Source organism: Aulostomus chinensis, chromosome 10 (assembly GCF_037954235.1).
Source record: "Aulostomus chinensis isolate RoL2024-O1b breed Wild chromosome 10, RoL_Achi_v1.0, whole genome shotgun sequence".
NCBI lineage: Eukaryota > Metazoa > Chordata > Actinopteri > Syngnathiformes > Aulostomidae > Aulostomus > Aulostomus chinensis.
The window spans coordinates 25,170,720-25,186,528 of NC_141329.1; the positions used below are offsets into that span (position 1 = coordinate 25,170,720).

A 15,809-nucleotide genomic window follows, 5' to 3' on the forward strand; every position below is an offset into this window, starting at 1 on the left:
CCGTCATCTTCAGCAGGCTGAATGGGATCACCATGCTCCTGATTCATGAATTGGATTGACTGATCTCCGCTGGAACCCAAGGAGACACAAGTAAGTCCCCATCACTGAACAACACAGGTTATAGAGCGTCCTCATGTTTGAGGGATGTGCAAGAAATTTTACAGTGAAATCAGCGCAGCGCCGTCGACGCCGTCAAACCCAACAGTTATCTTGTGTTACAGGCGGTCGGGGTTAATCAATGTCACTACCTGCTCATTCACAGCAGACAGCTCCTTCAGAATGTGGCTGCAGGTGCTTGTTATGATGGTGATGGTGTCATTGTAAATTTTCAGGCTGCATGACAGACTGTGGAGCCACATTAAACTAGAGCGTCTTCCCAGAATGCCTCTGACTCATCTGACATTTCAGTCTGAACCCCAGTGCCTGTCTCCGCAGCCTGCAGCTCTGTGTTTTTCCCTCCATCCCTCTCTCTCTCTCTCTCTCTCTCTCTCTCTCTCTCTCTCTCTCTCTCTCTCTCTCGCTCTCCATTTTCACTGTTCTAATTAAAGGGTGTCACTTCTTTAACATCTATCATCTTGTTTTACTTCTTGCTCATTCCATCCACCGACCTTTCCTGACGCCATTTCCTCTCTCTTTAAACATTCAAGTGAATTTCAATCAACATTGGTAACTAACATGGGTTTTCCTCCCTTATTATCCAATAAAATCATGCATAACATTTCAAGTAAAGGGTCAAAATCAGAGTCCACACCTCTCAGAAACACCCCTGCACCAGTTTTCGTGGTCCACTGCCTGGAACTGCTGCTGTTTGTTTCCACTTGATTGAATTTGGAATGTAATTAGGAGCGACACTGAGGCTGAGGCCAGGGGTTTATGGGTAGCAATAATATCTCCCCCAGGAGCCCTTTGAAATAGGATTGACTTTGGAAGACATTTGTAATTATTGTTTTGTACACGGATATATTCACTAAGGGCTGCACAGAAACCCCAGCAGATGCAGAGGAAGTGTCGCAAGTCTTGAGGCCGTGGATGACCAGAATATCCACCGTCTCGAGGAGCACGGCGAGGATATCAAGCTGTTTCTTCCAGGGGCCAGACATAATGAGATTTGAAATAACAGACCAACAGACAGGCACAATATTTGTTTTCCATTTATGCCGGTAGCCCACCATGTGAGGGCAGCATTTAAATTGGTAATATGTGCATTTTTTGTGTGTGTGTGTGTGTGTGTGTGTGTGCGTGTGTTAAATAAGTGCATCAAATTGAATTAAAGCAAACAGCAGGGTAGAACTGGAGCACATCGTCTGAGCTGGTGTGTGCTTTGATGCAACATTTCTTATTGCAACTCTCAGTTTGGGGTTCACAAGTTTCCAAGTTGAAACCTGATCACACAGTCCGTGTTGTACTTGGAGCTGCTGGATCAGGTGTTCCTCACTTGAATAGCACAGCTGTCTGAGAGCTGGACCTTTAGTTAGCATAATACGCTACCTAAAGGTCCAGCTTACACATTAAATAACCCACTCGAGTCCGAGAAGTCAAGCTTCTGGACACTAAAACACGTTTCTGGGTGGTGAAGAGCTCCGTGCAGCCTTAAATACAGATGTTTGTACTCAAGGTCTGCAGGGCAACATAGACCTGAACTCCTAATTATTAGACGCTGAGGTCTTGTCCACTGTAACAACTGTATGGGGTGGACAAAAGACTGATGGCTCATTCATTGTTATATGATTCAGATATTGATATTTTTCTTGATCAGGGAAATCATATTTCCCTGTCACGTTATGTCTGTTGAAGAGGCACTATGATAACAATGTACATTGCATTAAAATGCAACGAATAAACCCTTTTAGTCCCAAACTTTTCTTTTCTTCTTAAGTTCTGTAACCCCTGAAACATCCAGTCCACATCCTCAAGTATGCGTGCCACATTTGCTTAAGTTGTAACTTAAGGCTTAATTAGACATCTTCGTCAAAATCTGGTTAAATTTAGTTAAAGGGTGCAAGTTGAGGAGGGTTTAGACCACATCTACGCATATCTAGCCTTGATATATATATAAAAAAAAACACTTCAATTGTTCATTTAAAATATTTACATTTGTTATAAATGATCTAATAATGACTTAAACCGCTCAAGCCAAAAATGATCTACATGCAGCCAGACATATCCAGGCCATGAACATCTTAATAGAAGTGGGGAAAAAAACTTTCCCTCTTTGAATGTGAAAATGTCTTCCATCTGCATCATTTTGCAGAGTGACAAAAAATTAAATATCCAAATTAAATTAATAATTTTAGTGATATTTATTATTTGTAAAACTGTACGCCATGTATACACTCAAACAATCTGAACGAGGTTCATGAGTGACGTGTCAAGAAAAAGGATTTCGGTGTGATTATGTCGTTTCTTACCACAGTACCATTGTAATTATGTGTGTAGCAGAAATGGCTCCTTGTTGAGATTCGACAGATTGAATATCAGTGCCATGATTCTACTAATGGACAAGAGGTTTGTTTGTATCATTAGTTTCTAGCATTGTGCACCGGGGGAGGCGCTTGATCCTCCCACCACTTGTGTATGAGGGGTGTTTGATGCCACGATGGCCAATAGCTGGCAGAGAAGCCCAGACAAGCCTGCTGACTGTGGAAGCTGATTATTATCAATACATGTGCGTACAGAGACACATGCAATTACTTAATCACTAAAAAGCCTTCAATTAATGTTCTTATATGTATACATATATAAAGAAAATACAATTAGGGAGAGTTTAGTTCAAGAACACATTTAAACAAAAGCAGCATACAAATACAAAAAAAGGAGACAGAAGAAGATGTAAGGTAGAATATTTTTATTAAACAGTGTAAATATGAAATAAGAGCAAATACTTCCAATTTTAATAAAATACAATTTTTTCCTGTTTCCAATTTTCAATCATTTTTTAATGCCATGTTTATTTTTTGGAGGAACATAGATTGAACTCCATTCTTTCTGTCTTGATTTAATTTGACTATTATTTGACTCTATCAAACGTCATGGATGGTTCCATTTAGAGGGGTGTTCGGGGGGTGATGACAGTCAGTACCACTGCGTTTAACACTTTTGTAAATTTCAGGACATTGTTGCTAATACTATTCTAATATAAGTGGGCTGTAGCCAATGGTAGTGAGTTATTTTACTCTCCATTTTCCCCCAGTTTGCTAACCGTAGTAACCTCATGGCAACTCGGTGGTTCGGCCCATCTGATCTATGCTGGTCTTGCCAGTTTGTGAGTCTCAGCCTAACTGGGGTTGCATTTTGTGAGTCACTTTTTTCTTTTCTTTTCTTTTCTGTTTTTCTGGACAAACTTATAGATCCTGTACTGGAGGATGAAAAAGTCTTGCTTGTCATCGATTGGGAGGAGGGGGGGGGTTAATAAAACCTGGCATCCGGTAGTAGCACAGCATCTCCCACCGCCTCCTCTGCGTGGCACTGATCACCCCTCATACAGAGGCAGCAGCACGCCGCTCCTGCCATCGTAGACCAGTGGATGGACTGATGGCTCGTATTTCTCTTGACTTCCACGTTATGTTGTTGTGCGCCACGGTTTGTTCCCCATCACCTGGCCTTTCGCTACCCTCCAGCCGTCTGTATGACCGGGCAGACTGAAGGAACAAACCCTTAGTGTGAGAGACGCGGACCGGATGGATTCATCCGTGGGGGCGCTCTGAAAACCTCTATCTGTGGCTGAGTGAGACTCGACTGGTAAGTTGAGTTTTCTGTCTTGATGGAAGCAGTTTATCGGCTTCATTTTGACTGGTAGTAACTGACACACAGCGTTTAGATGTTCTTGAGTGTGCTGCGCAGGCGTTTCCCCTCAGTTTTTATCATGATGCAAGCGGAGTACCAAAGAAGAAACGAGCGCACCTGCCGCACTCAGTGATTCCTTCATGAGAGAAAAGAAAACCTGGAGACGTTAAGCTTCCTCCCTTTAACACACCAGACGTTGTCATACCCATTATTAAATAACCCCAATACACATTTACATGTAGCCTATACATATAATCTCCCACAGCCTAACTTGTTAACGCACGCAACATCCCGCGTCACGCACGCGTGGACGAGCAGCGCGTGCGCAGTGAACGAGACCTCATTCATCGCTCCCCATCATAAATTATTAAAAAAAACTTGGGGAGTCATTCACTTAAAGCACCGCTTGTGTCCTTGAACCACTCTGGGTGGCTGGAGACACACACATTCACACACACACACACACACACACACACACACACACACACACACACACACACACACACACACACACACACACACACTCAAAGTTTCTGAAGCACATGACCAAAAAAAGGTTAATGCGTGTTTGTGAAGAAATCTTGCAAATATTTGCTCTCCAGCTCTTTTAGAATCCTTGATAAAGCTGTTTTATTTGTAGAGCTCCTCACCCTTTATTGTTTAAAAGTATTTTAAAAATTCAGTAAATTAGCATAGTTTGATAAGGTAAGGATTCCTAATTTGGCTTGCAAATCAGATTTCTTTGTGGAGTATGAGTCATTAGTTGGCAGGGGCGGTGTAGCTCGGAGGTCGAGTGGCCGTCTAGCAACTGCAGGGTTGCTGGTTCGATCCCCGCTCCCCCAGTGACAAGTGTCCTTGAGCAAGATAGTGAACCCCTGATGGCCCTGTGACGGACTGGTGACCCGTCCAGGGTGAACCCCGCCTCTCGCCCAATGTCAGCTGGGATAGGCTCCAGCACCCCCTCCCCCCACCCACCCCCACGACCCTTAATGGATCAACAGTATAGTATATAGTATATATATATATATATAGTACATAGTGTATAGTTGTCACTTTCTGTTTGACTGTACTGACTCACTCCAACATAGGTGGCCTTGTCCAAGGCACGTGTGTGTGTGTGTGTGTGTGTGTGTGTGTGTGTGTGTGTGTGTGCTCCTCTATGCTGAGGTGTGATGTTGTTGACTTAGGGAGCGGCACCCCGTCACTGCTGATGCAGAAAGATGCAAACTTGGCCCTCCTCCTGAGAAATTCGTCCCACTGGGTTTGGATGCATATTGACCCGTCTGCAGCTGTCATGTTATGAGGCTGCACCCAGTTCTGTTTGGAGGAATTTGAGCAATCCTGTCAGACCGGCAAGAGCCTGTCCTTGTCATCCCGATTTTCTGCTGATGATTATCTAGACGGCAGGCTGCAGAGTCACTTTCAGGGATCCCTCAGACTGAATAAATGGATTGTCTTTGATTGAGAGTCGAGGCGTTCCTGGCTACTTCAGTGTTTCCACGTGTTTTATTCTGCTGTGTAAATCAGAGTCAGGCAGGAATTTGCTGTTAAGTTGACAGTGAGTTTCCACCTTCAGTGTTGGAGCGCAGCTTTAGTTTTCCTGCAGTTGGGTCACGTTTCCAATTTGTGTCAGCAGAGATGGAACCAGACCCCTGTGGAATCTTCCCACAGAGAGCGTAACGGAGACGTGCATGAGAAGACTGGGAGGAGGGACCACCTGTTGACGGCTGAATGATTGAGAGGGAGGTGGCTTTTTGTCACGTTAGGACAAGAATGATAGAAGAAGAAAAGGGAATCTGGGTGCAGTCGTTGGAGAGTGCTGAAGCGCTCATCACTCCAAGCGCCACTATGTCCCATCAGCTTGTGTTTTAGGGAATTAATCCTCAGAGCAAATTTGATTGACAGGTAGCTGCAGTATCCTTCTTCAGCATACAGTAGATTTGTCCGTAGTGACAGCCTCTGCATAATTCCTCCTCCGCTCGCTGCAACCTCACTCCTGCCCTGCCAGGGGTATAAATAACCATGTGGATGGAGCAAATCTCAGCAAAGCCCACTGCTGTGGTACATCAGCACTTTGGAGAGGGCCAAGGATTACTCTGTTCCCCTATCTCCCTCATCTCTCTTTTAAAATGGCTGCCACGGTCTTGTACTCTGGTCAGTAGGTTGCCGCAGGTACAGAGTTTCTACTTGTCTTTGCTAATGGTACATATTATCTCTCTCCTACCTCCCGTTAATGAACACAGCAACACTCCATTCCTGGAATATGAAATGTGACACAAGCGAGAAGTTTATTTGTACTTCTGTCTTGCAGTTTTCAATTTTGTTTTTGTTTTTACAAAAATGCCGCAGTGTTTGAGTGATTCATAAAGGTTTGATGTGTTCGCTGATGGCTGCCTTCCTAAACAAGTGAGCCAATCAGAGCTTTGATCGGAGCGAGATCGCCTTCTTGTACTAGAGACCAAAAAAAAAAGAAAAAAATGTCAGAAAAGTTGAAACAGATGTTGAGACGGACAGTGACATCTGAATATGTTCAGGCTGTTATAAATGAAATTGCAGAAGTAACAACGCTGACATGAAGGATGACATGAAATAATAAATGACGGAAAACATAGTCATTAGACTGCAGGAGAGGGGTTTTCTGATTCGATTTATGGTTTTATTTTGATGTCAAACATCAAATGAACTGCTCCGAGCAACGACGACTGTGGCCGCACAAAAAGGATGCAACAGTTCCGTGTGATTGGTTCTGTCAAAGTAATCCGACTTCAAAAAGCAGCTCAGATCAACAGGTGGCTGGGTTAGATTTTCTTCTTTAACCTCTATTAATTCAGGGGAACCTCACAGAGAGGGATGCTCAGTTACACGTACACCTGGAAGCTGCCCAGTACAACTAGAGCTGGAGCAGTCGGGGTTCAAGGCCTTGCTCAGGGGTGCCTCAGCGGTGGTGACAAAGGTGGGGCCAGCAATGCTTCTTCACTTCTCCTCCCAGATTTATCCTGCCAGTCCCGGTGATTGAACCAACGCCTCTGCTCACAAGTTTGCCTCTTTAAACTTAAGGCCACCTCTGCACCATCAAATCTACATATCTGACTACATTTGTTAGGTTTTTTTTTTTTGCAGTATTTTGTACTTTGACATGCTCATTTCACATCAGTGGTTGGGAGTACTGTAATTGTGAAGTAAGAAGATGGTGACGCAGGTTTGTCGGTGCTCTGATTCCTGAAAATAGAATCATTGTACAGCTCAGTGTGAGTATTTCTCTTTCTGATGTTTTACTTGTTGCATCAAACGTCTTCAGACAATGTGGACCACCTCCCGAAGCTGTCGGAGAGATTTCCAGAGTACCCTTGATGTCTATCACAGCATTTGTTGTTTTATCTGGCAGCAGCGTGGAGGAAGGTGGAATCAGCTGCGCCGCAGCACTATCATGGCAACCATTTCAGACACAAAGTGCAGAGTGATTGGCGATGGGGAACGAGCCAGAGAGGCAGGGAGGGGCGAGTGCGCTATTTTAGCCTTTGATCCTTCTTTTTCCACGCTAAGGTGGTTAAGCTGGTTATAGTGGGAGATGAATCAAATGAGATGAGCCAATTTCTTTGTTTTATTATACACTTACAATCCTTTTCAGTGAGGAATTTCTCTTTTTTTCACGATCTTTTTGTCTGTAAACTTTGAAATGTCATGTTTGGAACGTTTCACTTTCTTCCAATTTATTTGGCCTGTTGTGGTAAAACATTTAACTTATTAAGGTTGTGGAAGTGTCATTTATTATAATCACTGTAGACTGTGTCACAATATATTGTGATAATATCATATTATGACTCATTTATGTTATAGCAGCTACATTCAGTGTGGTAGATATCATTTGAATAAATTGAAATGAAAATGTTTGAGTGAAATGGTATCATTATCTTCCAGATGGTATGAGGAGTGGTATTTTCAGCTCTTAAACTTGAAATTTTCCGTAATTTATGTAATTATTGCAATACATCATATTGTATTATCGTGTATTGTGATAAAACCATGTCACGAGCCCCTTGCCAACACTCAGCCCCCTAATGTGAATTCATATACATGTCTTTCCGCTCATGTTTCCTCTGGTTAAAATTCAAGAGAAGAATTTGTCTCGGCGGTGAGTTTGCAGGTTTCTCGCGGTGATCAGGTGTTGTTGTTGTTGTTGTTGTTGTTGTTGTTTTCCTGCAAGGTGAATTCCCATTTTAAAGCAGTTGACCCATGTGTCTTGTTAACCAGACTGTAGCTGAAAATGAAAGAAAAAGACCTGCCAGGCAGGCCCGCGCACAAGGTGTGGATGACGCACGACAAGTGCATCAGTGTGTGAAGTAGCGCCTGGAGCTGTGGTTCTCTGCTGATAACACGAGTATAAACACACCTGGCAATTCCTGTCATATACAATACAGACAGACATGTCGCATCGGAGGGCCAGAGTGTCTTCTGTCTGATGGAAGAATGTTGTCAGCATCGTTTTTTTGGAAAGGCAACTGCAATAAGAAAAACAAATTTGAGATCATTTTGTAATTAAATGAAGTGTATTATCAGGTTTGGATCATACAGTGCGTGATTACTTTCCACCCTGCTGCTTTGTGCAATCCAAAGTGACATTAACAGTGGAAAGAGCCAGGGAGATGGGAGATGTTATCTGTTTGTGGGGGCTGTGGATGGATGAACATGAGATGAGGTGAGTGTCTACCTCCAGGGGGTCTGTGCTCACATGGCAGATGGAGGCACATCTCAGTGTGCAGCAGGTCCAAGCTGCAGCACGAAGGCCGTTTGACCTGAAAGCAGTGACGCCGAGCACACAGACATAAACACTCCATCTGTCTGAGGCTGCATGCAAACCTACGCGGCGTGTTTTTGAATTTGTCGGTTATGGTGACGGATCCTCAACAGTTGACTCAGAAGAAGAACATTTCCTCCAAACAACTGTCTCAGCACAGTGATGTACTAGGAAATGGTTTTAGCAACCTTGTTGAGATGTTACTCATCTTTGCTGAGTGTTTTGTGTGCTCAGCCTACACAGAAATAGAAGAGTGTTTAATTTGGATTGAAAGTGAAATGTGTTGTGTTTCAGGAGCTCTGCCTGGAGTCTGCCTGGTCCTGCTGCACTACTATGAGTCTGAGCTCTTGAAGATTTCTGTTTTTCAATTTCCACAACCTCTTCGACGCCCATTTGATTCTTCGATGGGTTCCCGCAGCCAAGGCTTCTTTCATCACCACCATCACCATCACCATCGTGGCTCCATGGTGCCTGCTGCGGTGCCGAGGCTGCTGCCAGAGAACGGTAGCCTGCTGGGGGGCATCGCACAAATCACCCCCAACCTTTTCCTCAGCAGAGGAAACGTGGCATCCAACCGCAGCCTGCTCCTCTCTAAAGGCATCACCTGTGTGGTCAACGCCACCATCGAGCTCCCCAACTTCAACTGGCCACACATGGAGTATGTGAAGGTCCCCCTGGCCGATATGCCTCACTCCCCCATCTCCCTGTACTTCGACAGCGTGGCTGACAAGATCCACAGTGTGGGACGGAAACGAGGAGCCGTGCTGGTGCACTGTGCAGCAGGAGTGAGCCGCTCAGCCTCTCTGTGCCTGGCCTACCTCATGAAGTACCATCGAGTGTCTCTGGCCGAGGCTCACGCCTGGGTTAAAGCCCGGCGCCCCGTCATCAGGCCTAATGGCGGCTTCTGGCGTCAGCTGATTGAGTACGAGAGAAAGCTGTTTGGTAGAAACTCTGTTAAGATGGTGCAGACGCCCTACGGGGTCATCCCTGATGTGTATGAGAGAGACCGCAGGAGTCTGGCTCCATACTGGGGACTGTGAGAGAGGCTGCCGATATCCACGTGAGGGATTGAGAAGCAGAGATGAGACCTTTTGACCTTCTGGACTTTAGGTTTCGTGCTTATTTTGAGAGGCGAATGAGATGTCTGTGTGAAGCTTTTTGATGAATCCCGGGAGTCTCTCTATATTGGATGTTAACGGTGCTGCTGCTCACCCAACAAGTTGTCCCCTTTTACCTCCTTGTAGTCTTTGAGTGGGGGCAAGACGACTTCAGAGCCCAGAATCCTTCAGACCAAGGGATCTATCGGGACCATGATGATGTCAGACACCAAAAACAAGTTTGAACGCTCAGTCAGTGCAGCGTTTCCCCTGGTCTCACTCTGGGAAGGTGTTAGCTGCACGCTGCAGCTCTGACAGCGGCTGAAGTCCTTTTCCTGTCATGATGTCATGTGGTGGTTTTGTGCCAGTTTCGCAGCTCTTTTGTGTGAGGGGCGGCAGCATGTTCTCAATTTATGGTAGCATCTAAAGATAAGTGTACAGAAAAAAATATGTATAGACAGTTAAGTTTATCGGAATGTACTGATAACGAGGAAAAAAATGATTATGGCACACATAAACAGAGCATTTAAATATGTTATATCTACTTTTTTTAAGGTGAAAATCTAAAAAGTTAGTCAAAGTTTAGAGGAAGTTCCTGTGTACCACAGGGTTGACTGTTCCATCCTGTCACCACACTATCTTATTGTAGTGCTATTTGATGCTGTATTTAAAAAAAAAAAAAAAAAAAAAAAGTCTGACGCCTCAAGGGAAGTGGTAGCTTTATAATAGATGCCAGGAGGATTTTCTATGCCGCTGATTTAACCTTGTGTCCATATTCAGTGAAGGTTCCGGAGAATTCCTTCAGGTTAATCAGGCTAAAGAGTGATGTCACACAGGGTGAAATCCTATTTTTGCTTCTGCCTAGTGGTTAAAACTTTGACTTTGACTTTCTAAACACCATGGAATTCCTGGTTACTGCTACAGTAGTAAAGGGTGGGTTACAAAATAATAACATTTGGCACCAGTGTCTTCAGAACTTAGAATGTTTGTGTACCTACATTTTAACATCAGCTGCAATTAATAAGTGATTATTTTCTTCATTGTTAATTATATGATCAGAGTGGAAGTATCCAAAGTGATGTGTTAGAAGTGCTTCATTTAAAAAAAAAAATCGTTATCTATCATGAATGACGATAAAAGCAGGAAACCCTTATATTTAAGAGTCTGGAACTGGTATAAGTATAAGTATTTGACATTTCTGATGAAAAAAAAGACAAAATCAAATAGAGGTTAATTTTCTCTCATTCGCAGTTGATTTTTGTAGCTCTCGTGGAAATCAAGTCGTTAGCTATCTTCAGATTTAATCAAAGGGTGAAAGGAAACAATCTGTCGTGACGTAGACTCACAGTCAGTCTGAACAAATCATAGAGTTGCCAAAAAATAGTGGGAACAAAGTTGTGTACCAGCTAATGTTGTCCTACCAGGAACAAGTGCAGTGTAGGACGGAGGAGACCTCCTTTAAAGTTCATGTGTGTTGCATTTTTGGCGAAACATATTGATAATTTAAAAACTAACAAATCTTTTATTATGACACTAATATCTGTCCATTCTGACTGTCAGTGCTGTTAAAGTTGTTTCACTATGGAGGGAAAGGGAAGTAAGCTTTGTTTCAGATGAGGCCGAATTCTAGGGGGCGTATTAGTGGCTGATCTCGCTGCCATTCATGAAACCTGACGCCCAGAATTCTCCAGACTTTTGCCAACCAGGAAAACAAAGATGAAAAGTATGAATACATTTAAATATAGATGGTTCAAATTTGTAAGGGTGAATTCATTCTACGTTATTAATGGCGATTACATTTTCTTCACATGAATTTTCTTTCACGACCGATTGACCTTGTTCGGTGAACTCTTTATGGAAAAAAATCTAAATTCACGTCAATACAAATGCACCCCAAGGCGTCCCATCTTGAAAGCCTTTGTTCTTGATAATTGCATCTTTGAATGTACTTCTATGTATTGTGATCATTTCTTCTTGTTTTTTTCTTGTCCTCCCCTTCCCTAAAGAGGAGTCTCACATCAGTTTTGAGTATGTCACACATCTTAATGGATTTATGGGTGCAGCAGAGGCAACAAGAGAGATCAACTATGCTTTCCTGTGTTAATATTTAAAAAAAATCCAGGGCTAAATGTTTGTAGAAGAAGAGCACAATCTGTAATCTGATTATACAAAGGATTTAATGCCCCAAGACAGTGATATTTAATAAAGCAAAAGAGCTACTGCAAGTAGTTGTGTTTTAATTTCTAAACCATCCAACTAATAATATTTCAGCCTCTTTTTTTTTTTTTTGCCAGAATTAAAAGTGCAATCTTTTTTTTTTTTTTCTATGTTCGGAAAACAAACTCGTCGTGACTGGCGACGTCTCAGAGATGTTTTCAAATGAAGCGACAGCAGCGTTGTCTCCTCTGAAGGCGTCTTGATGTTCATTCTGCTCCCGTCTTTTTCCCACCCGAGAGACGTCTTTGGATGTCAGATCAACATTCTGTCATTCATTTTCATTTGCTGTGGCCACAGAGCAGCAGGCAGATATTGATGAGCGCCATTCGTCTTGTGCACACACTTCTGAGGGACTTCCGCGGTGGTCGTCTCCACATTGGATTCCATTACCCGCAGAGACGAGGCACGACGGAGATGCACAAGCGATGGGGCCCAAATTACACACTGCGCTCAGTAGAAATGAATCTTTTCCTGCCCCCTCCCTGTGGTCGCTGTGCTAATGTGAGTCCATGCACATGGTTTCCAGAGTGAAGTCGAGCACTAAAAGTAAACACATCCCTCACCAGCAGCGGGATATTAACATTTGTCATTAAAGCAGTGAGCAGAACTGTTCGAATTGTCCTGAGCATCAGAGGCCACAAACAGCCAGCAGCCAAGACTCTGGTCAGCTTCCACAATTTACCAGTGTCATAACTCCAAATTAAAAACCTCTTTTTTGTCTTAAATTGCTTTGTAAAGTCAACACAGTTTCCTTCAATCTTCAGTCTTAATCCTGAACGTATTCAGTTTATCCAATCCAAGAAAAAAACCTGTATTTTGATGGCCTTTATGCACATTTTTGAGTTTAACATGAGAGAGCAGCAGTGACAAGTTCACACATGCGGTTGACTGGAGTCCAGTTAATGACTCCTTACGATGAAACAATCTGTTTAGATAATTACATGAGTTAAAATAGGCAGGCTATCAGCTGGTCTGAACCATCCAGAGGGTTGCAGCTGCAGCTAGAGGTTGCCATGGTGACGCTAACTGCTTAGCTTCCATTGAGTTTGACAAGGATCGGGCTGAGAAGCATGCCTCAAACTCTGGTTTATTATGAAGAAAAAACCCCCATAAAAGCTGTCAGCTAAGCCTTTATATAATGCGAGACAGAAGACGGCTGAACGTTACATTGTGTGAAAGAAGACATTTGTCTACATTCTAGGAAAAACAACCGTGAATAGTAAAAAACCATGACTGGGAGGACTGACATGTCTGCCACTCTGATGTGATGTCAGCCACTCCAGCCTCTGAGCTTTCAGTCAATCAGCCGGAAAGTGAAAAATAAATTGTGTATCTGCTCCACGATTTGAATCTGCACTAAAATATAATGGGTTCTTCTTTGGACCGTAGCTCTCCTCCTCCCAGTAAGTGCTACGGTCATTTTTGTCTAATGCTCCAAACGACGGAAAAAAAAAACAAAAAAAAAAACAACCCGTCTGCTGTCAACAAATCAAATATATTTCCGCTAAAAATATCTACTCTTAGGACTGCAAATAATATCAATAAAAAATGAATCATTGCCTATTAGGGGAAAGAGTAGAATGCTGCCTTGCTTCTATTAGTAGTCACCCTGTCACACCACTCAGTATTTGCATAACATAAACCTCTGGAGGCTGTGGTGTTTTCGCCCTGTTTACATGGCTCCGCTACATGGCTCCCCCTGCACAACTGTCCGCTCACTCAACACTCGTTTTTACAATCCTGCTCTCCAACATCCTTAATTTCATCTGCAGCAGGCAAATTAGAACATCTGCTATGATTCCTTCAATAAAGACCTCACAAATTACACAGCCCTGAATATTTCACTATCCTCAGCATGAGCTGCACTTCTGCTCACATATCAATAGTAAATCCAACATTTCCATTTTAACAAGCCCAGAAGCACAAGGCCATGCAGCTTTAACAAATTCAGCCTGGCCAGGCTCATTATGGCACAATTTGACAATCTGATTGAGTTACACTGCAAACAGCTGCAAATCTAAACAGAACCTAGAGGACGCTGGTTACAGTTGCCAACCGTCCTTCAGTAAAAGAGGTTTTTGAAATGCTGTTGGCACTTGTTGTACGTTGTGAAAATGTAATATTGAGTCGGTAATATGAAAAATAAAACACAGTCAGCCAGGGTATTTCGAAGCACAGCAGAAGACCTCGGCGGTAGCTGTTTGAGCCAATAGTGGGACAAGTCATTCTTTGTGAGCGAGCAGCTGAACGAGTGTGACTGTGTCGTCTTTGTGGCGTGTTTCTGACTCATCTGTCTGTCAACCCGAAAGCACCCGAGCTGATTGATGGGAGAGACAGAGAGGCTGAGGACTGGTTATTTAATTTGTGCTGAACATCTCAACAGCGAAATGACTATTATTTGTGTCCAGGCCATTAACGGTGAAATTGAGGCATCATAAATCTACTCAAGTGACACCTTTCAGTGCTTTGTTTCAATAACGATGACGGGTGTCTGTTAAAGAGAACAGGACGGTCAATGTGGTCCTTTTTTCTTACCACAGAGATAAAAAAATAAATAAATAAATACCAGGAACCAAAGTTATACATCCTACATTCATCTGCATTTTCAGATTCTGTTCAAAATGTTTGTATACGGAGGATTTTAGATGTCAAAAAGAAAGCAAACCACACGAAGAAATAAAATGTAACACCCATCTGTGGGCCATGATTTGCAGGTCAAACTTCTTTTTGTCATCGCTTTAAAAGAAAAAAAAAAAGAGTTGAATATTTCTTTCCAGAATGAAATTATTTTCCTGTTGACCTGTGTGAGGAGAGATCCTGTGGAAACCTCATATTTCGAGGTATTTCCAGAATTTACCGTCATTGAAGATTTGTGGAGAAAATATCCAGCAGAATGATGCAGCATGTTTCAAACTGCTGTTGGGTCTGAAAAGCTCTTCCGTTGCTTTAAACTCTTTTAGCTTCTGTAAATGAAACTCAGGAAGCAACTAATTTCATCGTTGAAGACGCAGCTGTTTTCAGTCAATAATGGGATTAACTATGACCATGAAATATGTATAACAGCAGCAGCCAATACAGCACAGCATCACTTCAATCTCACTTCTCTCCCACGGTGATCACGTCGGCTCGCCATCGCAAATGGCGTGAAGATGGCGAAGGACTCGGGACGGAGGGGGAGAGACAGTCTGCATTTCAAATTACACAGCCTTTTTTCCGTAATTGATTTTGTAATTCTTTGTAATCCCGGTGTTCACCGGGAGAGGAGAGGAATTCATTTTCTGCGGGAAATGAATTAGGGAATGTCTAGAGATAAAATGAGCGTTGGAGAACCCACCTGAACACGAGTGTGAGGACGATAATGAGACAGGTTTCACAGAGCCCCCGGACAGCTTGTCTGATTGGCTGAGCTCAACCACCAGCGCGGGCCCGGCAGGCTTGTGAAAGGAGAATATATTCCATTTTGTTGCAAAGGGATGGCGTGAAAGAAAATAGATTATTGAGAGAAATTACGGCGGGAAAATGTGTGGAGCAACATTCCTGCATTCGGAGGAGGAAACTACTGGAGAGCAGACAGAATAAGACCACGGGACACTTGAGATAAATGAGCGTCTGATTGAAGTTGTGCTCGGGCTGATGAGAAATTCCTTGAATCAATCCAGAAAAACGACACTGATGCACTTCACGACACAAAAAAAGATTACTGCTGATTTTCAAGTGTGGCTTAAGAATGGCGGGTAATTTTTTGGTGTCGTTGAGGAGCTGAAAACAGACGCTTTCAAATCTTATTATACATCTGGCAGGTATTAGTTTCGTGTCGCGTAAAGACTAGAAACAGTATGTCGAAGTATTTATTATCCACCAAATAGTACTTCTGCTCATTAAAGTCCTTGAACTCCAGTTGCAAGACAAAACTACGA

The 15,809-nt window shown here is 43.0% G+C and overlaps 1 protein-coding gene across 1 annotated transcript; it reads left to right on the plus strand.

The window, feature by feature from the left end:
• The first annotated feature begins 3,030 nt into the window (after window positions 1-3,030).
• dusp14 (dual specificity phosphatase 14) lies at window positions 3,031-12,304 on the plus strand. Its single transcript, XM_086215270.1, has 2 exons — window positions 3,031-3,738; window positions 8,873-12,304. The coding sequence occupies exon 2, from the start codon at window positions 8,983-8,985 to the stop codon at window positions 9,616-9,618; it is 636 nt and encodes a 211-aa protein (XP_086071396.1). The 5' UTR covers window positions 3,031-3,738; window positions 8,873-8,982; the 3' UTR covers window positions 9,619-12,304.
• The last annotated feature ends 3,505 nt before the right edge of the window (window positions 12,305-15,809 follow it).